The sequence below is a fragment of the Citrus clementina genome, unplaced genomic scaffold (genome assembly GCF_000493195.1).
Source record: "Citrus clementina cultivar Clemenules unplaced genomic scaffold, Citrus_clementina_v1.0 scaffold_5, whole genome shotgun sequence".
Classification (NCBI taxonomy): domain Eukaryota; kingdom Viridiplantae; phylum Streptophyta; class Magnoliopsida; order Sapindales; family Rutaceae; genus Citrus; species Citrus x clementina.
In genome coordinates, this window is record NW_006262201.1 from 43,050,155 (window position 1) to 43,070,458 (window position 20,304).

General features: G+C 37.2%; 4 protein-coding genes across 5 annotated transcripts in view; all 4 read right to left on the reverse strand.

Moving 5' to 3' along the window:
• Positions 1-1,794, reverse strand: part of LOC18042468 (cyclin-dependent kinase B2-2) — a 2,223-nt gene extending 429 nt beyond the window's left edge. The window contains exons 1-7 of the mRNA XM_006435405.2: positions 1,515-1,794; positions 931-1,072; positions 781-842; positions 591-702; positions 392-485; positions 215-284; positions 1-127 (exon numbers count right to left, since the gene is read on the reverse strand). The exon at positions 1-127 is cut by the window's left edge and continues 4 nt beyond it. Coding sequence (XP_006435468.2) covers positions 1-127; positions 215-284; positions 392-485; positions 591-702; positions 781-842; positions 931-1,072; positions 1,515-1,717 — 810 coding nt within the window. The 5' untranslated portion in view covers positions 1,718-1,794. The remainder of the gene's footprint in view (positions 128-214; positions 285-391; positions 486-590; positions 703-780; positions 843-930; positions 1,073-1,514) is intronic.
• A 551-nt stretch (positions 1,795-2,345) lies between these two features.
• Positions 2,346-5,660, reverse strand: LOC18042839 (protein FAR1-RELATED SEQUENCE 5). The gene is made up of 2 exons (XM_006435406.2): positions 3,191-5,660; positions 2,346-2,766 (listed from the first exon to the last, which is right to left on the reverse strand). The coding sequence occupies exons 1-2, from the start codon at positions 5,285-5,287 to the stop codon at positions 2,602-2,604; spliced, it is 2,262 nt and encodes a 753-aa protein (XP_006435469.1). The 5' UTR covers positions 5,288-5,660; the 3' UTR covers positions 2,346-2,601.
• Positions 5,661-9,269: 3,609 nt separating this feature from the next.
• LOC18042840 (pyrophosphate--fructose 6-phosphate 1-phosphotransferase subunit alpha) lies at positions 9,270-14,971 on the reverse strand. 2 transcript variants are annotated; one of them, XM_006435409.2, is made up of 19 exons: positions 14,756-14,971; positions 13,995-14,167; positions 13,665-13,777; positions 13,485-13,559; positions 13,279-13,392; positions 13,127-13,194; positions 12,825-12,908; positions 12,396-12,449; positions 12,085-12,165; positions 11,891-11,984; positions 11,740-11,813; positions 11,403-11,513; positions 11,259-11,303; positions 11,126-11,182; positions 10,825-10,929; positions 10,578-10,694; positions 10,339-10,442; positions 9,944-10,109; positions 9,270-9,762 (listed from the first exon to the last, which is right to left on the reverse strand). In XM_006435409.2, the coding sequence occupies exons 1-19, from the start codon at positions 14,843-14,845 to the stop codon at positions 9,640-9,642; spliced, it is 1,848 nt and encodes a 615-aa protein (XP_006435472.1). In that variant the 5' UTR covers positions 14,846-14,971; the 3' UTR covers positions 9,270-9,639. The 2 variants fall into 2 exon arrangements, with proteins under 2 accessions (XP_006435472.1, XP_024039857.1); XM_024184089.1 differs by lacking the exon at positions 12,085-12,165.
• Positions 14,972-16,521: 1,550 nt separating this feature from the next.
• On the reverse strand, positions 16,522-19,031 carry LOC18040433 (bZIP transcription factor 60). The gene is made up of 3 exons (XM_006435412.2): positions 18,346-19,031; positions 17,848-18,071; positions 16,522-16,969 (listed from the first exon to the last, which is right to left on the reverse strand). The coding sequence occupies exons 1-3, from the start codon at positions 18,768-18,770 to the stop codon at positions 16,722-16,724; spliced, it is 897 nt and encodes a 298-aa protein (XP_006435475.1). The 5' UTR covers positions 18,771-19,031; the 3' UTR covers positions 16,522-16,721.
• Between the last annotated feature and the right edge of the window lie 1,273 nt (positions 19,032-20,304).

The following is a 20,304-nucleotide window of genomic DNA, read 5'->3' on the forward strand; positions in this document are numbered from 1 at the left end:
CAGGCCATCCTTGTCCAAATTTGGAACAGCTGTTGCTAGACTTTGAGGGTTCCATTGCGGGTACTCATGCCAGTTCATTAAACTGCTAACTCCAGGCCAGACTTTCTCATTGGGAGTGCCTAATAACCTGCATACAATATCAAAGATGCATGAGAGCACATGGATAGAAATAAATAAAGCAGAAAAGTCAGAAGTAAAGGTGATCATATTCAACCTGAAAATATGCAGAAGCTGTTGGAGTTCAGAATCTCCAGGGAAAAGTGCTGTCTTTGTAACCAGTTCCGCTGCAGTTCAGAATAAACAGAGAGATCAAGTTCATTTGCTGGGTAGAATAGGGGACTATTGCTTAGGTTTGAAGACTAAACAAAGAAAGAAAGCAGGGGATCTATACCAAATATACAGGCAACAGACCACATATCAACTGCAGTTGAGTAATGGGTGGACCCCAAAAGGACTTCCGGAGCCCTATACCAGAGGGTCAATATCTGCAACACATTTGATGTGCATTATTTTAGCTTATTATACTAGAAGAATATGTTATCAAGCACACATGCGTGAGGTGTATTTAATTAAGAACACAGGATAGATACCTCATGAGTATATTTCTTAATTGGAAGAGTAAATGCTCGAGCTAAACCAAGATCTGCTATCTTAAGTGTCATAGTCTTTCGGTCCATCAACAGATTGTGAGGCTTAAGGTCCCTGAGTTGAAAGATAAAAACAAAATCAATTTAGGGTTTTTGGGCCCTAACATGAAATTAGATGAGAGAAGTGAATTACCTATGAAGGATTCCATGTCCATGGCAGAAAGCAACACCCTTGCAAAGTTGGTACATTAAGCTCTGCAGAGCAAGTGGATATATAGTTAATTTGGATGTTGATTATTTAATAGACAGATTATTAATTAAAAAAGAAAAGGTAGATTTGTACCTTGACAGTGTTAACAGGAATGTTCTCTCCAGTTTGGCGGAAGCTTCGGATGTACTTCTTCAGATCAGTGTCCATGTACTCAAAAACAAGGTAGAGCACCGTCCTGCCTTCCTTGTTCTGGCCTTGTTTGACATCCATCAACCTGAAAATAAATTAACCGCTGAATTATGCAAATAAAGATTAGCATGTGAAAACAGAGAAGACATGCATTAATCTTTAATTTTCCTTTGCTAACTGTTAACAAGAAACAGAAGAAAATTCCAAAGAACTAATATTGAGATCCACTGTAAGGGCATAACAAACTGAGATCCACATAAAAGAAAAAAAAAATTGACCTTCTAGGACTTAACAGAGCATGAGATATTAGGTAGGGTGCGATCAAGCTTAAGAATATAAGAAAGTGCATTCAAAGGAAAAGGGGTGACAGATCAAAAACCTAGAATCAAGCCTGAAATTGAAACCCAAATATCACATACTAAGAGTGGACCGGAACAACAACATCAAGAACCCTAGAACGAAATGTTAGCACAAAATTCAAAAACCCTAAAGAAACAGATTCAAGAAAACGGTGAAATGAAGTATACCTAACAACATGGGGATCGCGAGAGAGCATGCGCAAGATGGAGACCTCCCGGAGAGTGGTTGGGGGTACGCCTTCATCGTCCTCGTGGAGACGAGTCTTCTTGAGAGCAACGATCTTCCCAGTTGCCTTCTCTCTTGCTCTGTATACTTTCCCGTACGTCCCTTCTCCTACTTTCTCTAGCTTCTCAAATGCGTCCATCACCATTCTTGCTTTCTTTTCTTTTCTTTTTACTCTTTCAAAATCTAAAATAAAATCAACAACAAAAGGATCAACCGAGACGCATTCCTTTTTAAGGAGTGGGGAATTTATAACCGTTAAGAAGAGCGTTGACACGGGCTGTCTCTAACGGGAAGTTTCTTTTTTCTTTTTGAAATTCAAATGTCACTCCAGTTTTCCATATATGCCCTTGCGAGAAACGGATTTGGACAGTCCGGTCCAGTTCCATTAAGAGAAGCCTGTTTTTCTTCTAATTTGGATAAGCCTTTTCTTTATATTAAATAATTCATTTGTTTTATTTTATCTTTTTCTTTTTTTTTTTAAATTTAACAAATAAAATATCAGCGAGTGTTAATTGTTTGGGGGTGTTGCACCGGTTGGCTGTGACAGTACTGTACAGGTACAGGTACAGCTACAAAATTAGAATTTTATACTTTAATACCGGTTCTAAACGAAGCCTTACTATTATTGGATAATATGCAGAGGTATGCATACTAATGCAATAAGAGAAGAGTCATGGGCAAATAAAATCAACATGCATTCTTGCATGAAAATTGAAACACTATGTTTCTAGAGAATTGAAGACCTCAAATCCAAACTTAAATTTCAAGATGACTGATCATTACAACTTATCCATGCAGAAAATGTTATTGAATTCTATCGGTACCAATCAAATCCAATTCAAGCAACTGCTTAATAGTTACATATTTCTCTGGGACTCAGCTTGATTTACACAACCGTCCTAAACTCAAAGTAAAAACTAAGTTCACCTCTACCAGTAACCCATTTATATTTCACAACGGAGACAAGAGTAACAGCCCCCATGCCTACCATGTGTAGTCCACAATATATGATGGAATGTCACCACCAATTCAACCTTTTAGATCGAGCCTCACATTCTCAACCTTCACCAACATCTTTGTCTTCTCTTCTTCCATATCTTTCAAAACAGCCAGCAGTTTGGTCCGATATGCTTCACATCGCTGACTTGCATTTTCCAACTCAACAGTCAATTCCTGTATTTTCTTGTCCTGGTCCTACAATGAGGCATAAGATTGAGACCAGGTATTCTATTAATCCACGTATTATTGCATTATTACAAAGAAATTCATAAATAAAATATTCTCATTTGCAGAGACAATTTAATTAAAAAATATATGATTACTTGCCCGGATCAGAGCAAATAGAAAGGAAAGATTAAGACGGGCCCTCATTTATAAATTATAGAAAGCCAATAAACTTGAAAGTAGGGAACCCAAAAAAATTAATAATGCAACCAAATAATTGAAGTATCCTTGGCACAATTTGTCCAGCAGTATATAGAACCATAACTCTTGCCTTGAAGTAATGAAGGATACAAGGTTAAAAAATTTGAGATTTGCAGCATCTACTTCGACAAATACAAGATCACTGATACACAAGCCACAAATAAAGAGAATGATATGTGGGTAGAAAACTGACCACAGAGCAAGAGTGATGCTGTTGGCATCCACTAAACAGTGAATTCTGTGTGACCCCAGGACCATACTTCTTTGCAGCAGCAACCTTTTTTGCAGCCTCACGAAGCACGTCCATTGCCATGTTATAAATATGTGCTGATTCTGCCCCTTCTTCTACATATTTGATGACTTCCCGGCATAGATTGTCATAGCGAGCAGCGGACGACTCCTGACGACTACTTGCCAACCCAAGAACGTGACCATTCAATAGAACCCCACTTTTGGCATTTCTTGTCCATCGTTTCAGGATATAATGAGATGGCAGAGTAAGAATATTTGTTACTCTAAAAACTGCCAAAATGTGCCTACAAATTATTCCTGAAAATTCAAACAGTTGGCAGCTGCAGCTAGCTTTCTTTTCAAAAATATTATACCTAACAAAATGTGCTTTTTGTTCTTCCCCAAATTTTGCCACCCGGTAGATAATCTCTGAGCCTGTATCATTAACTATAGTTGCAGGATAGGCAAGAGTTTCCACTAATTCCTCCTGAAACTTCATAAATATCTTCCTAGTATAAAGGTTTGCCACTTGTTTTTCCATAGGAGAAGGTGTCTTCAAAACAGGCTCCGTATTTACTGTATCATAATCAGCTTTTACTTCCTTTTCATGCCGAGAGGCTATTGCTTTCTCATACTGCTTAATGAGGGCCTGAATATTTGTTGATGCATTTATATACCCATCAAAGTATGAGTTTATATTATCACTTGCTTGAGTCATGGACATCTCCCCAAAGAATGTATCCCGTAGATAGACTGGCACCCACTGTTGACGAACATTATACATTGATTGGAGCCATTCATTACCCACAAGGTTATATCTTCGGATAAGAGATTCCCAGCATGATTCAAATTCATCAACTGTTTCTGTCATGTTGATGCACCTTTGGAACTCTGCTTCAAAATGCGGGTGAGACTGATAAACATCAGACAATCTCTCTTGGGCTTCCCTAAACACATTCCACTTACAAAAACGATGTCGGGTTCCTGGAAAAACTTGTGCAACAGCAGCCCGTATAATTCTATCCTGGTCAGTTGTAATTGAATTAGGGGAGCGTCCTGACATTGCAGCAAGCCAAGCCTCAAAAAGCCAAATAAATGAGGCCTCAGACTCATTAAGGAGCAATGCACATCCAAACAATACAGGCTGTCCGTGGTGGTTCAATCCAGTAAAAGGGGCAAATGGAATCCGATAACGATTCATCCTATATGTTGTATCGAAGGTAACAGTGTCCCCAAAGTAACTATAATTCATTCGTGAATTTGCATCAGCCCAAAAGATATTTCCTGTCGTGTTCTCAAAATCACCTTGGAAGGCACAAAAGAAACTGGGATCTTCAGCCTGCATTTGTTTTAAGTTGTCAATAACAACCTGACCTCCACTTCCTAGGGTCCTCTGCCTACTACTGCTCATATAATTTTGACAATCAACTTTTGTAAAACCAACATTATTAACTCCACCTGACTCCTTAATCAACACAGACATAACCCCACTCGGTCCCATCCCAGCTGCTTGAAGTGTATCAATCAAACTCCGAGCAGGACCAGATACATGTCTATGTGATCTAAGACAATGCACTTTATCAGGTGGCACAAGCTCATGATTATGCTCTTTAATAAGTTTCGACACTGCCCATTTCCCAGAACCCTGTTTCTTTACCGTCATCTGAGCCTTACACCCAACTCTAGTAATGGTGCGTTGTCTCTTAGACCTATTTTCACTGCTCCCACGACGAAACCCTTCCCGTGAACAAACAATTTGGCGGCAAATAATAGATCCATCACGCCTAGACCGCTGGTAAACACTAACACGGGTACTAAAACCAATACGGCGAGCATAGGAATTATAGAAAATACGGGCAGCTTGTTCAGAATCAAATTCCATACCCTCAAAGGGTTCAAGATTAGGGTCACCATTTAAAGTTTCAAAATTTCTAGAATTATCTGGGAGTACATGATCATAGTAATCAGAAGGGCGTTCTGAATCATCTTCACCATTCGAATTACGCATTTCATCAAATTCAATTACCCCATTTTCAATATCAAGTGGTTCAAATTCCATGACCAATTATAACTAAAATGATTAATCCTACAACATGATTAGTATTATAAGAAAGAGGGTAACTGACCGGAGATCAGGAGCGTTGATCAAGAACAAAAAGAAGTGATTTTGAGTAGACGAGCCCCGTAAGATCAAAATTTTAAGCGCAGTCTCTTATAGGTATTATAAAATTTTAATGATGAAGGCTTGAAGCATAGAAAGAGGAGGGAATTTGATGTTGAGGGTTTTGGTTCAGTTTGGGTTTGGGAAGAGTTTAGGGTGTGAAAGAGGGACTCGAATTGGGTTCCTAGTTATTTGTCTTCCCCGCTGGATAACCTTCTGATTGAGAAATCCTTTCATCGTATTGGTGTGGCTTGTCATTGCATCCAGTAGATTTATGACATCTGGCTCATTTTAATCTCTTATTTATGAGTGATTCACGTGTATATTTTATACAGCATGTATAATATGTAGTTATAGTGAAATGATGGAATTAAACTATCCAAATTTTCAAAGTTGGCTTAATAATTTTGCTCCAGATACAGTTGCATAGGCTCTTAATGCAAAATCACCACAACTAATTGAATCATTCATTCACAAACTTAATGTAAACTTGGGACTGAATCAACAGTCACCACCAATTCAAAGGGGGCAAATGTTGAAGAACAAAGATCAGAAGTACAGTTGTAGTTCTAGATAATATGTTTGCTAGAACAGCCAGGTTCAATTTGAACAAGAAAACTAAACCCCGACAAGTCGAGAAACAATTTCATGAATAGACTCATCTGAGCATCCACCTTCATCTACTGCCGTTTCTGCAAGCTCTTTCCAGTGCATGGACTTTGTAATCTCCTGCCTTCTCTCTCCAAGCATAACTTCCCTCAATTATGAAGAAAGTGGAAGTAGGAATTAAACCTAAGGTCAATGCAAACGGACTTGCTACGGCAGAAGAAATCAACAGAGGCAATGTGTTTTGAACATCCCACTGCCTGATGAGCCAGCATTTCCAATTGCAGGCACCATGTCACCACTAACTCCTTTTCTGATGTTTCCTCCACAAAATTGACAGGTAGCCTGTTTTCGCCACCCACAAGAAGTTGTTGTTGCCATTTTGTCTCAAAGCCTGCACCATTTCAGACATCAGTTCTGCATTCAAACTTGCACTACTCCCAAATGATACCGATACAAGTGACCTGGTTTCGTTTGCGTTCAGCCAAATCATGCAAGCATCATTATTTAGGTTGAAGATACTGAAAGCATAGTCCGTGTCTCCTTCGAGATGAATAGATGGCACAGTTGGTCCAATTGCCCTAACAGGCCAGAATTATTGATTGTCCATGTCAGCACCTACTTTTTAGCCACATGAACTTGTTAAGAAGTCATTACATGTCAACCCAAAATAAGATTTATCAAATTAATTGTAGTCCTTTTCACAACTTTTTTTGTATCTTATAAATTGTTATGCAGTCCACTTACCACTTCTTCCAACTTATCGAACAAGTTGAAAAGGACACAATCTGCTGTCTTAATGTTGCTGAATTGTTCCAACAACTGTTCAATTACAGGATGAAACTGCCCAGTAACAGGATGAAGCGAAGGCAAATTTGGAAGAACAAGCTGCAGCAGTCCAATCAAGAATGCTGGAGGCCGATAGATTTGTTTCTTGGTTGCGGCCGCTGTCTGGGGTGGTGAAGTTGACTATGAATGGTTGCTTTAGGGGCAATCGTGGGTTGTCTGCTCCGGGTGGTATTCTCCATGATCACCGAGGTGCTTTTGGTTCCTTCTTGGGCCATCAGTTAATTTTTTATGCTGAGTTAATGGCAATTTTGCGAGGGTTTATAATTTCCTGTTAAACTTGGTTACTCTGTGCTTGAGATATGGTCTGACTCGATCACAGTGATCTCTTAGATTCAATCTTCGGACTCTGTGCATTGAGATTATGCCAATACTTTTAGGCGACTTATGCCACTGATTTTATGGCTAACCGAGTTTACACTCCTCGGATTCGTCAGAATTTTTTGGTTCTCGGTGTATTCCACCTATTTATCTAACCTTATTCATCTGGCTGTCCAGGAAAATCTCTCATGTTAGGCAGTAGTGTTGCATACCCTTTTAATCTATTATATATTTTCTTTTTTGATTGGAGGTTTTGATTCATGTCTTTCTTCTTATGTATTTTTTTATTTTTTTGATCTATACTATAAGTAGGGAACCGGCCTAACCCCACCGTAGTAACATCTAACATCTCCAAGTGCATAGCGCAGTAAATGGCAATAGCAGCACACGATTGAGTGAAAAATACGGCAACAGCCACACGGCCCACATCCAGCTGCTTAGCTATATCCAGCACCAATGTAAAACTAGCATCATACACAGGACAACTCAGGGGATTCACAGAAACCTCCAGTTTAATAATAAGTTCAACTAAATTACTTGACCCACTAGCTTTTAACTTCTCAATATAACTCTTAAATAGGGATGGCAATGGGGTGGGGTGGGGGTGGGGTGGGGGTGGGGAGGCTTACCCCATTAAAATTTTTTGCCTCCATTTCCCACCCCATTCCTCAATAAATTTAGTGGGTTGGGGATGGTGAATCCCCACATGGGGAATGATTTCCCCATTCTCCATTTACATATTTTATAGTAAATATAAATATATGATTTTAGTAAATTAAAAATTAGAAACTTAAAATAAAATTATCACCATATTATGAAGTATTTAATTTTTTTTAAACAATCTCTAAAAGTTTGAAACAATATCTTAAAATGATATTAAAAGTGAAAAATATTTAAAGAGAGCAACACCTTAAAAGAGAAAAGAAAACATAATAATGTTTTAGAATTGAAAAATATTGTAGGGTTTTCTTTTATTCATATCTTGTTTATATTACATAAAAATTAAAAAAATTATTAATTGACATAATAGTTGATAAAATAAAAATTACTAAATAAAAATTACTAAATAAAAATTAAAAACATATTTATATATAATGGGGATTGGAGTGGGGTGGGGTGGGGAGTGCAATACCAAACCCCACCCCGTTAACAATTTGGGGATTATTTTCCCCCCACTTTCCACCCCGTTCTCCAAAAATTATTAAAAATTTTTCCCATTTGGGGTGGAGCTCCATGGAGCCCCAAAACCGTAGAGAATTTTGCCATCCCTACCCTTAAACCCCCTAACTCCTATCCCACCGTCACTGCAAAAATCATACACGGTAGATTCTAGTGTAATCGAATCAGTTCCTTGTGATCACTGTGATTTTTAAGACCTCTCAAGGATAAGATACACGTTTGGAATTTGGAATAGGGGTTATGTGGCCTTGACCAAGCCCATGAAATGGGAACAGCAAAATTTGAGCTTTATAAGATCTTTCTTTCTCCTTTTCTCTAATTATAAATTACGAATGAACTCCCTGCATTGTATTCTCTCCTTGTATGGTTTAATAAAGCAGGATAAAAATGAGCGAGTGAACATCTGAATCTGATTAAAGAATACAGTACAGCAGTATGCCTTCAGTATGCGTCAAAAAGTAACAACTTCAATTTAGACAGCAGAGGACGGTTCAAAGGAAAAACGAACGAAGAAAATACTTTTTAAATTCCTTCAACTAAGTAGAATAGACAATCGCATACCTGACCCTAACCAAACCTAAACCCTGGATCATTCCTCCAACGGGAAGATTGAGAGCAGACGCAGTGACAAAGAGAAGAAGACTTGATCAGGCTGATTTTCTATTTCATCTACCCAGTTGGTATTTTCTGTGTTTCACATAAATTTGCTTTTGTGCATATAAAATTTCCGCCTCAGGAAGTCGGGCTGACACTGGTAGGTAACTTTTCTCTTTTTCGGTAAAGAACCTGAAAATTCAATGTTTGATTGATATAAAAACACTAGAACAATCGAGCCGAAGTTTGTTCCTGAGCAAAAAGGTGCAATGATCAAAATATAAGACAAATTTCACGTTCATTACGGAAAAATGGCACTAAAAAAACTCGCAAATTATTCTTCAGTAACAGCGATTGATTTCTTTAACGGGTATCTCAAAAAATAGAAAAGCTAGTATTGGCTTGGCTACATCCAGTCACCGTAGCCAGTAAGAATCTATAAGAATCTTTGATTGCCATATTGATGCACTGAGGATTTAAACCGCTGGAAAAATTTTGATCTTCCAAAAACTCGCAATGCATACCTCTCTAGTTATTATCTATATCGGACAAAAATGTAACACTGGATAGAATAACAAAAGAGAATGAACTCAATTCATTACTACCAATACACAGTAAATGGCTTGGCAAAAGAAGAAGAAAGCAAGCATAATCAGCTAAGTTGTCTTAAAGAAGAAAGCAAAGCATAATCAGCCAACTTCGTCTTAAAGTGTTGTCTGGCCTCCAGATGCAGACATTGCTGAGAGAACTTCCGTCACAGAAGCCATAACACTCAAAGCTGCTTTCAGTACCTCTTGTGAACAACCTGGTTTCACTATGGTTCGAACCTGGGAAATAAATTGGAAAAAGAAAAAAAAAAAACAAGGAAACACTAAGTGGAATCCACAATTGCACGAGCACACACATCATAAAGCTCAAATAAAAGATGAAAATTTGAAAGATATGTCGCGCGCGCACACACACATATATAAGAACATAAAGAACAAAGAAATAACAAGATTTAAGCACCTCGTCTAGATACTTCTGCAGTTCCTTAATACGGCCCATGTAATCCCGGTCTTCAACACACAGAGTTACAGCCTTAGCATCTGCACCAGGACCATCAAACTGAACGGGTCCAGGATTTCTGTAGAGGTCGTCCAACAAGAATCTTGTTGCATTTTGTCTCAAGAGCCTGCAACCAACACCATACAGTAGATAAAATCAAAGTTGCCATTGAACTTGTATCCCCATTGTTTGTGTGTTTGTGTATTTGTGTATGACAGAAAGAGAGAGAATTACAGCAAACATGACTTCACCCCATGTAATTATTTCATCATTAAAATTCTGTACTTGTTCTCATTTTCTTCAGTCACAAGAAGCATCTTAAACATGCAAAATTTGGACAGTGAAAAGGGACTTACTCATAAGCTTTGCCTCTCATATCCACAGTAGCGGGGTTAATAGCCGGTCGTCCAATTGAAGAAGCACCCGGATTTTGAGACCAACGTTTTACAGTCATCATTGACTGAGGTTTAGCAAAAGTAGCAAAAGTAGCAAAAGAATTCAACAAGTCGCCTTACAAAAGGATGAGGAAAACTAAAATATTTGAGCTCCATTTGAACGAGACAAACTATACAATTGAAAAGAATGAAAACCTAACTGTAATTGGAGCAGCACCACAACGCCACTTGTTCGCAGGATTCTTAAGATTAGTCACAGTAGCCATGTAACCATTCAAACCAGCAGCAAGAATATGGTAGCAGATGTGTCCAAGAACCTGAATGTATATTACATGATAATTTATTAACACAGTACACATAGGAGACCTAGCACCAAAAAGACAAAAAAAGACAAAGGAAAACATGGATTATTCTGAGGAGCCAGGGCAACACTAGGTGATAACTTACGTAGGCATAGTCACAGTCGAATTTCGATGGCAATGATCCACGAGCCTGATAACCGAAAAAGTGGCAGATTGCATTGAACTTTTTACCCTTGTACGTGCCCTCTTTCTGTACAAAACAATAAAAATATCAGTAACTAAAACTTTCATCATAATTAATGTTCAACCAGTAAAGAAGAAAAGATATATAAGAATATTCAGATTGGTCATGATAAGTATCACTGATATTATAATTTATTTTATTGTTTCTTTGAGAGAGAGAGAGGATGGTATAATAGGAAAGCAACAAAAGATAGCCATCATACCAGGCGCTTGTTCATTTCAACTTCCACAAGATGTGCAAGAAGTTTCTCCGTCTCAATCTGGAAATGTATAAAATGAGATATCTAGAATCCAAAGACATTTGTTTTTACATAACAAGTGTCTCAAGTGTATCACCTGGGATAATTGTGCAGAATCATCTGACTCGGGTTGAAGAAGAAGCTGTGACATCAAAAATATTAGATAAGCATCATCAGTCATTAACGTTAATATTAACTGGCAAGAATCTTAAAAATGGGAAATGTCGACAGAAATTAGAACCTGTTTCTTGATGAAGGGTGGTAAAAATTCAAACAAAGCAGACGCCCAGGGTGAAAGTTGAGAAGAAATGTTATCAACAGGAACTCCTTGCCTCAGCAAACTGTGAATTTCCTGAGGTACAAAAAGGCAATGTTAAATCACAATGTCACACTTACAGACTTGTATAACAAGTAACCATGAAAATTGTTGAAAACTTTACTGCAGGAAAGGACGAAACAACATCAATAAAATGGAGATTCAAACAAGAGAAACCTCTTCTTGCTGCAGAGGGACTGAGAGAGCAGGAGAGAAGAGGCACCACAAAAGAAACCACTACTTAGATAGATGCGTGAATTACCTTCAATAGAGCATATACTTCAGGAATGCTTTCTATGAGCCCTTCTGGCAGCAGGATGACCCCATGGTTCTTGTCTGGTCCAAATACATTAGGTTAGCAACAATGGAAAGAGTCAGAAGCAACATAAAACTAAAGCAATAAAGTTCAAAACCTTGTTCTGCTCTGGCTTGAACAGCATCACAAATTTGTTTCGTTAGATCAAACAGAGTAAGCTTTGAAGCAGCCACTTCCTCACCTAGAATTACCTGCAAAAGTTCATATAGATGATTTACAAAGTGCTCATAAATGTAGAAGGCATATAATAGCTACACCACAGAAATATAGCAACAAGCAAGAAATGCAAACCATATTCGGATGAGACTGAAGGGTGCATTCCAAAGCAACATGTGATGCCCTCCTACCCATCAGACGAATAAAATAATAATACTGAAAAGGGAAAGAAGTTAGAGCTTCTGGAAAGACAACAGCAGGGGGTGGGAAACATATATTAAAAACGTTTCTAATCTACCAACGTCAAAAGCTTCATTATGCAAGTTTAACAATGCCACACTATTGTCCCTGCATGCTTATGCCACATTATTGTTCTCAGATCCAAGTAGAGACTGAATGACAAGTTCTAAGAGGAGATATCGAATTATGTCAGAAGAACCCATTACCTTCTCTGCAGAGAGAGCATCAGTGCACACATTACTGATCAGTTGTGAATTGACCTGAACATAGGGAAGGACTGTTAGTTCGCATATGGCCTCTATAAAAATAATAATGACAAAATCAACTGTTACATTACTACTAAAAGCTTATAGGTCACTGCAACACTAAAAGTTTGCACATATTAGAATAGACTCATAGTCTAGTTCAGAGCAGTTCATCTGCAAGATGCCTTTTTCCTAGTGGCCTAGATCATTTTCTTCACACATACTCTTCTGTGAATAAATGACAGTGGCATAAATCTTTAAATTTTCCCTGAATTCTACTTTCGTTCTACATAGAAAGGATAACAGATGAAAAAACACAAGAAGGAACCATGTACAAAACAATTTTGGCTTCTGTGAAAATTGAAAGATTCCATAATATTTGACTCATACCTTGCATATTGTATCAAAACCAACATTGGTTTCCACAAATTGATTCTTGAGATCTCCATTCAAAGTAACAGGAACACCAACCACCTGCAAATTCCATTTAGTTCATTAACATATCAATATAACTCAAAAAATCATACTTTGCAAAAGATATACAGATCGGGAGGTGCATACTTTGCAAAAGATATACAGATCGGGAGGTGCATAACTGCAATAGAGGCATTGAAGAAGCCAACTAATTCTAACAATACGGAGGAGCCTATTATTTCAAAGGGGAAAAAAAAACAAACAAGACCAAGAACTACCTTTGTTGGGCATTTTGCTTCAGCAAATGTTTCAGCAAGGTATGCAGCATCTGTGTTTGATGTGACCCCTTGAAAAGCACCAATTTCATGTTCAATAACATAAAAGAGAAGATATATAGTAAGCACATGTGCAAGTCCTAAAGCATATTCACCTCCAATAATGACAAGGCCATCCAAGTTCAAATTTTTGCATGCAGTTAGTGCAGCATTGACTTGCTCTGTTGTTCTGATTTGATCTTTTGTGCGTCCCAGCATGTCATAACCACCTTGTCAAGCACAATTATTTTAAAGTTTGTCAGACTTTAGACCACGTGAGAATTGAAATTCTTAACATAAAACTGCCTTCAGCAAAATCTACCTTGATTTTTGTAGGTTGAAAGAATTTCTTTTGTGACCTCAAGAGTTTTCTGTGCAAATAAACCTTCAGAACCACCTGTTCATGGAAACAGAGATTGACATAACACAAAAAAGAGGATTATGTGTTTGCTTCGTTACAGGAACCATTTGTGCTGAAACTAGAAACAGAAATGCTACTTACCCAAAAATCCAAGCAAAGTACTCTTAGGGTTGTGTAGCTTGAGCGCATCGTAAAGGCCCCAAACGACATTGTGTCCACCAGGAGATTGTCTTCCACAGAAGACAATTCCCACCCTATTGTAAGAAAATAGATTATCTATGAATGAAATTTCTGTAACTACACATTCCAGAGAAATTCAAAATTCTTTTATTTATTTATTTTTTTCCTTGGGGCACAGCCAGTTCATTTCATAATTCAAACCAGTGCAACACCATTCTTTCAAATTAAAGCAAAAATTACACAAAGAAATCATATGAGTTTTAGTGCAAGCAATATTAATCAAATGTGTACCTAATAGCAGGATGCTCAGTTATAATTTGAGCATCAGGTACTTTGGCAGTTGCTCTAAGAAAGTGAGCCAAAGGCTGACCGTAAGTGTGAGGAAAGGATCGGCTAATGGAATGGGTATCAGCTGGGTCAGCAGTTGTAGTTGAATCACCAAATTCCACCCTGACAGTAGTTCCCTGCATGTTCGCGTTGAATGAAAACATTTGCAACAAATAAATAGCCAACAAGGCGATGTCCCAAAAATGAAATGATTGCGGGTCAGAAGGATTAAAAAGGAAAAAGAATAACATTTTAAAAAATGTTTTATATGAAATCAGAATTAGTAGTACCGTTATGAAGAAAGGATGAATGTAGTCAACAAGTTTTTTATTTTCATTTTTTGCATAAGAAACTCAAAAATGTATCGATGATGAAGATTTTAAGCCAGACAGTGAATTTGAATTCAGTTTGCACAAAATTACAAACTTAATTTGATTAAAAAAAAAAAGAAGAATCAGTTAAGTCTCCAGCAAAATTAACAAGAAGAGAGCGTGCAATCCCGTTCTGCATTGGATGGAAATAGACAAACATATAAGATCTACTCAAACAAATCAGCCAAAATCGACAGCAGATCTAGCCTACAACCGAAAAACAACAAGCAACACACTGAGAATTAAAAAAATAATTCTGCAGAGGTCATCGATCTAAAACTTGAAATAGAAAGAAAACAAAGCTAAACCAAAAATATGACGGAGATGTTAAGTACGCGTGGATTCATTCAGTACCTGAAGGCAAGGAGGGAGCTCGGGCTGGTAAAGAGATCGGAGTTGTTGAAGGCCGGAGAGTTCTCTCGGAATACCGAAATCCGAGTCCATTGTGTTTTCGTTTCAGTGGATGGTTATTACTGTTTGTTGCGTTTTTTTGGTATTTGGTATTGACTGTGTTGTGTGCAGTACTACTATACTGATTGGGGTTTTTGTTTGGTTTGTTACGGCCTTAAAAGGCTCTTTTTAAGCTTTTATAGGGGTGGATAAGTGGGACCGGCGATACTACCAACCAAGCCCACGGGCTTGAGGAGAACTTGTGTTCTTGATTACCCGTGGTTTCTACTGTTATTTGCGATCATGCCACTGACTCCGTCGTTTTCTTTTTTTTTTGTATGTTAATTCATTATTTATTTCTGTGCATTGCGTTTTGCGCTGATTTTCAATTATTTTATTTGTTCGAGATCTTCCGATCTTTCCCTCGTTAGTATCAACTAAATCGGCCCTATAATCTCATAAATATTACGTTGCTGCCATCCATACGCACACCGCACATCGTTAGTTGAAATCTCGCTTCTCATTTATAGTCATTTCTACGATTACAAGGGAAGGAGTCTTGAAAGTTTAGGCCATAAAATTATTAACTAATAATATACGCAGTATGGTCCCCAAAATTTACCACTTCGTTGGCTAGTATATTTTATAAAAATTACAATGATAAAAGAAATTTTGAAATAATATTGGGGGAGCAAATTTTGTGAAAATGATGTGTAGAACAAATTATATTGGAGAGAAATTCAAATGAGATTGAGATGGTATGTATATCCATTAAAGATTAGATTCTCTATTAAGGGTACGTTTGAAATTGAAATATTGTAATTTTTAAACTACAGTTATTGTGAAAAAAATTATAATTATGAAATAAAAATTAGTAATATATAATAAATATAAATTTTAAATAATAAATTTAATAAAATTATTAAAAATATAATAATTTTTTATTATACAAATAAAAAATCATATCAACATAACTTACAAATTATAATAACTAACATTTATTAAATATTTTAATATTATATCTTTTAAATTATAATTATCCAACCTCAAATCCCACTCAACGATCCACGTATTAAGATTTTATAAATTATAAGTGAGTTTTCAAATTGACAGTTGAGATAGATACGCTTGCCGGTACATGATAATCATCAGGGCCACTGAACAGCTGACTGGGACAGGAGAGATGATGATGAATGGTGGGTCGAAAATTCCGCACATTCGCTTGGAATATGCTGACAAAGGAGGATATTTTGGTAAATTTGCGCAAGCCCACTGACTTACCAGTTAACCAACCAACCAACCAAACAAACAAGCAACTCGACGCAGGTTTTATGTCGTTGTAGTGTAACCCTCACTTAACTCTCCGCAATGGGAAAAGCCTTTTTCAAGCCTATGTTTTTTTTTGAAAAATTTTCAAGTCTATTTTCTTTTTTTTCAAGTATATTTTAGTTTGGATGTTTGCGGAGCTTTTAGTATTACTCCTTAAGGTTTCAAATTTTTCAAGTTTCAACGCAAATTTCATAAAACTGGGTACCAGCCATGGTTTTTAACCAAACCCCGACTGGAAAAGTTAACGATTTTAAGTTTTTATGCAAATTCTCTTGTCTTGAGCAAATTCTCTAGTCTTCCTTTCTTGAGCAAATTCTCTAGTCTTCCTTTCTCGGACATAGATAAGCTTTTATGCAATTGAATTAATAAATGTGACGCTTTCTTCTTAAACTTCTAGAATGAAATTAGTAAATACGATCTAAATATTATGAAGAAAGTTCCATCACATCACATGCCATAGTTCTCAAAGATAGAGCTACTTTGACTTATCCTATAACATAAACCATTCAGTAGCATTTTCGCTTCTAATTATATAGACCCTTTCACCATCCTCTCATATCCTGAAATGAAAAACCAAAACTTGGAGGTGGTGAAGGCATTCTCAAGCCAAAACACTAAGCGCATGAGAAGTCATTTTCATCTTTCTCCTTGAAGCTTTGCATCTCCGAGACTTCACCACTGCTAATAGATAATTCTTACTTCCTGCTTCTCTTTGAACTAGATTTCCTGGAGCCTTTTCTTCCACTTGAACCAGTGGTACTGACTCCAGATGTGACCAGATGGGTTTGGGCAGAGTGAATAGGCACATGATGCCCAGGAACCAAAGCAGGGAACCCAACAGCAGGGATTCTGCAAAGCAACAAAGACCTGTACTAATCAGCATACCTAAAAGATCAAGCCACTAAATGAAAGGCCCACACGACCACGTAATGAAAACCATCAAATGATAACCGTTAACAATGAAATCCATAGTTCATTCCTAGGAAATGGAAAACATAACCAAACTCATAACCAGGTAAGGGGTTCTGTTTTACCACAGTACACCATCTGACCAAAAAGTTACCCGAATATCAGTAAGGAAACTTAACAATCTCAACATATGCAGCATGCCTTTAAAGTTAATCAAACATGATAAATGCCAAAACTGCTGTCATAAAACATTACAGTCTTGAAAGCCTATCTGCTGTCAAAACCCCAAGTATAACTTCTACATGTATCCTGAAGATCCAATGTGAAAATAATCCAACAATAGGCTCTAGACAACTTAAGAATTAGATTCACTCCCCTGTTTTCCTACCACTACAGAAGCATAAAATTTGCCACAGGTTAAAACCCTCATCCCAAGAAAAATTCGGCCAACAGATTTTATAAACATGTACAGCAACAGTTACAAAGTTCTTCAACCAAACTTCAGAACAAAGAAAGATTGATGTGCGACCAAGAACAACAAGTTGATTTTGTCAGTTGAGAAAATCGTGAGGATGCTAAATCTTTGATTACATGAAGAACAGCATATCTGTACACGCGTGGACATGATTGCATTTGAATAACAAGATAAAGCTTCAGCCATATACAAGCCAGTTAAATTTTGAAACTACCAAAATTAAGAGCATTGAAGACAATGCCACACTGATACTGTATTAATGGTGAATTCAACTCCACAATAATAAATAACTCCACATTCCAAGAGCCAAGAATATGAGGGAAAGATAATTCATGAATCATACCCAACAAGAGCACAGCAGACTCCTGCTTGGTCAAGGATGCACCATATGCATTGCCCTTTTGCAAACTAAATCTAAGGGATTGATTTTCTGCAAGAACACAGTGAAGCAACCGCCCGAGTTTCCTGCATTCACTTTCCAAGTACCTGCTCTTTATCTCCAGATCCTTCACATACATCTTCTTCCTCTCCCTTGATCTGACTGCCGCATCCCTATTTCTCAACTGCCTGGAAAATTCAGATCAACCATCACATACAGCCCTTCAATTTCCATTCTCCACAAATCAAATAGCAGTAATAATTAATAAATTTATTTGGAAATATAATAACCCAGAACACGCTTAAAACATCATTCAATATTCAATAATCAGAAACAGAGCATCTAGCCATCTACGAATAGTCGGAGGAGGTAAAAGAATAAAAAAAAAAAAGGAGCAAACATAGAAATCTCATACATATATTAAAAAGAAAGGCAAAATGTATGCCATGAATTTACAGATACCTTCTCCGTTTCTTGGAGATGGGATCATCAGCATTATCGTTGTCAGTGTCGTTATAGTTTTTGTCGCTGTTGTTGACCTCTGGTTCATCGAGCACCTTCTCCTCAGCCGGGCTAGCATTACCAGATTCATCGGCACCGTTTTGGTCCTTGTCAGTTGGCAGCTCAATCACCTCAGCACCAGAAGCAGGCGAAGGCTGATCAACGAATACATCTGCAAAGAAATCGTCCAACGATTGCTGATTCGGCTCTAGCTCCGAATTATCATCATTATCGTTCATTAGCATGCTCTCAATATCCCCGATCCACGGAGACACCGAACCATCCGGTGAGGGATTTGAGAAAATTTCTGCCGTTGATGGATCCGTTAACTCCGTCAAAAGATTGTTCCAATCAAATTCATCTTCTAAAAATTCATCATCTGCCATAACTACTTAACCCTAAGATATCAGAAACGAAACCAAAAAAAAAAAAAAAAAGGAAAAATGAAAAAATCACCGGACGTTGAAGATGGGGATATAATATTGACAGAATTATTAGGTTGTGGGAGCAAGCGGAGGCCGATTTTATACCGTGGTGTTTGGGAATTTTGAAACCGCGTACTCTCAATACCTTCGTAAGCAAGTAAAAATTCTAATCAGGAAGGTCCCACGAGAGCCACAGAGGTCGTGGCTGCTGATCGCTTACGTGTACCAATTGAAATTTTGGTTGATTGCGAACGCCTCGACCAATACTGCAGGTGTTGCCGTCACTCAACCAATAGGAACACAGATCGTGGCAAGTAAAGAGACAATCTAGACTTTACACGTGGAGCAATTCAGTTCCTCTAATTAAAAAGGTCAGCTCTCCTTCAGTTTTCATTCAACCGTCTCCTTCTCTTCCAGGTCCCGTTTCAAAATTACGAACGCCTCGTTTGGTTGTGGGATGATTCTTTGGGATTTATGTGATCTCACGTTCGGTAAGTTCACGAAGTGCAGAGCTATGAACCCCAAAAAAATTAGTGAGAAGCTATCCCACAACTCCATGGGATTACTTCGGATGAGTTTTCTAATTCTAGTTACTTAAATAATTTAGTAGTAAATTACATTATTCATTATCATATTATAAAATAAATTACTTAATAATCACAAAAAAAAATGAAAACAATAATTTACTCACTGTAGAGGGAGGAGTTTAATTGAAAATAAATAGAACGCGTAACACCTAGAAGCTATGGGGGACGGACGACATTGGTGAGCCTGTTTAACTCCCAAAATCCGTGAACTAGAAAAAAGATATAAGAGGCAAAGAAATCGGCCAAAAGGATAACTAGGAAATTCAATCTCATCCTTGGAAACCAACCTCACCTCAGACCTCAGTGTTACCAAGTGAAATGCAAACCCAAGTTTGCCAACTTGTTTTTGGAAATTGGAACTATTATTAAAGAAAAGAGGCAGCAGCACCAGCAGGCAGCTTTGGAAACGAGCATGAATAGTCAATACAAAAACAAGATTGATAACAAATTTCTCCACCATACCATAATAATAAAAATAATAATAATTCACCTTGGTTTAAATAAGTAATTTTTTTTTACTTCACAATAAAAAAAAATGTTTGTAATAGTATATGTATTATTGAAAATAAATATTTGGCTATTTCATAATTAAAATAGATTTCTAAATTTAATGAGTTTTATTTGTACTAAATTTATGATTAAATACCAATCAAAAAAAACTTATGATTAAATAAATATTTAACTGATTAAATATTTTTAAATGATTTAAAAAAAAAATAAAGTATTGCAAGTCAACACCTACAATTTGGCAGGTCTAACTGATCCCGTCAATGAAACCCACGAATTAAACGATACAGGCTCTATGGATTATAAGCAAAACTCACTAATTGATAGCTAATAAATTTAAAAAAAAAAAAAAAAGAATTAAATTTTAGTCATACACTAGTGCTAAAAAAAACTCAAGGGAC

Coding starts and splice junctions, on each gene's coding strand:
- LOC18042839 (XM_006435406.2), bottom strand. CDS start 5,287: ATGGAATTTGAACCACTTGATATTGAAAATGGGGTAATTGAATTTGAT. Junction 2,767..3,190: donor AGCATCACTCTTGCTCTGTG/GTCAGTTTTCTA, acceptor GCCTCATTGTAG/GACCAGGACAAGAAAATACA.
- LOC18042840 (XM_006435409.2), bottom strand. CDS start 14,845: ATGGACTCGGATTTCGGTATTCCGAGAGAACTCTCCGGCCTTCAACAA. Junction 11,514..11,739: donor AAGTATATGCTCTATTGAAG/GTAATTCACGCA, acceptor TTTGTACCTCAG/GAAATTCACAGTTTGCTGAG. Junction 9,763..9,943: donor TGCAGAAGTATCTAGACGAG/GTGCTTAAATCT, acceptor TTTATTTCCCAG/GTTCGAACCATAGTGAAACC.
- LOC18040433 (XM_006435412.2), bottom strand. CDS start 18,770: ATGGCAGATGATGAATTTTTAGAAGATGAATTTGATTGGAACAATCTT. Junction 18,072..18,345: donor ATCTCCAAGAAACGGAGAAG/GTATCTGTAAAT, acceptor TGAATTTTCCAG/GCAGTTGAGAAATAGGGATG. Junction 16,970..17,847: donor GTCTGCTGTGCTCTTGTTGG/GTATGATTCATG, acceptor GTTGCTTTGCAG/AATCCCTGCTGTTGGGTTCC.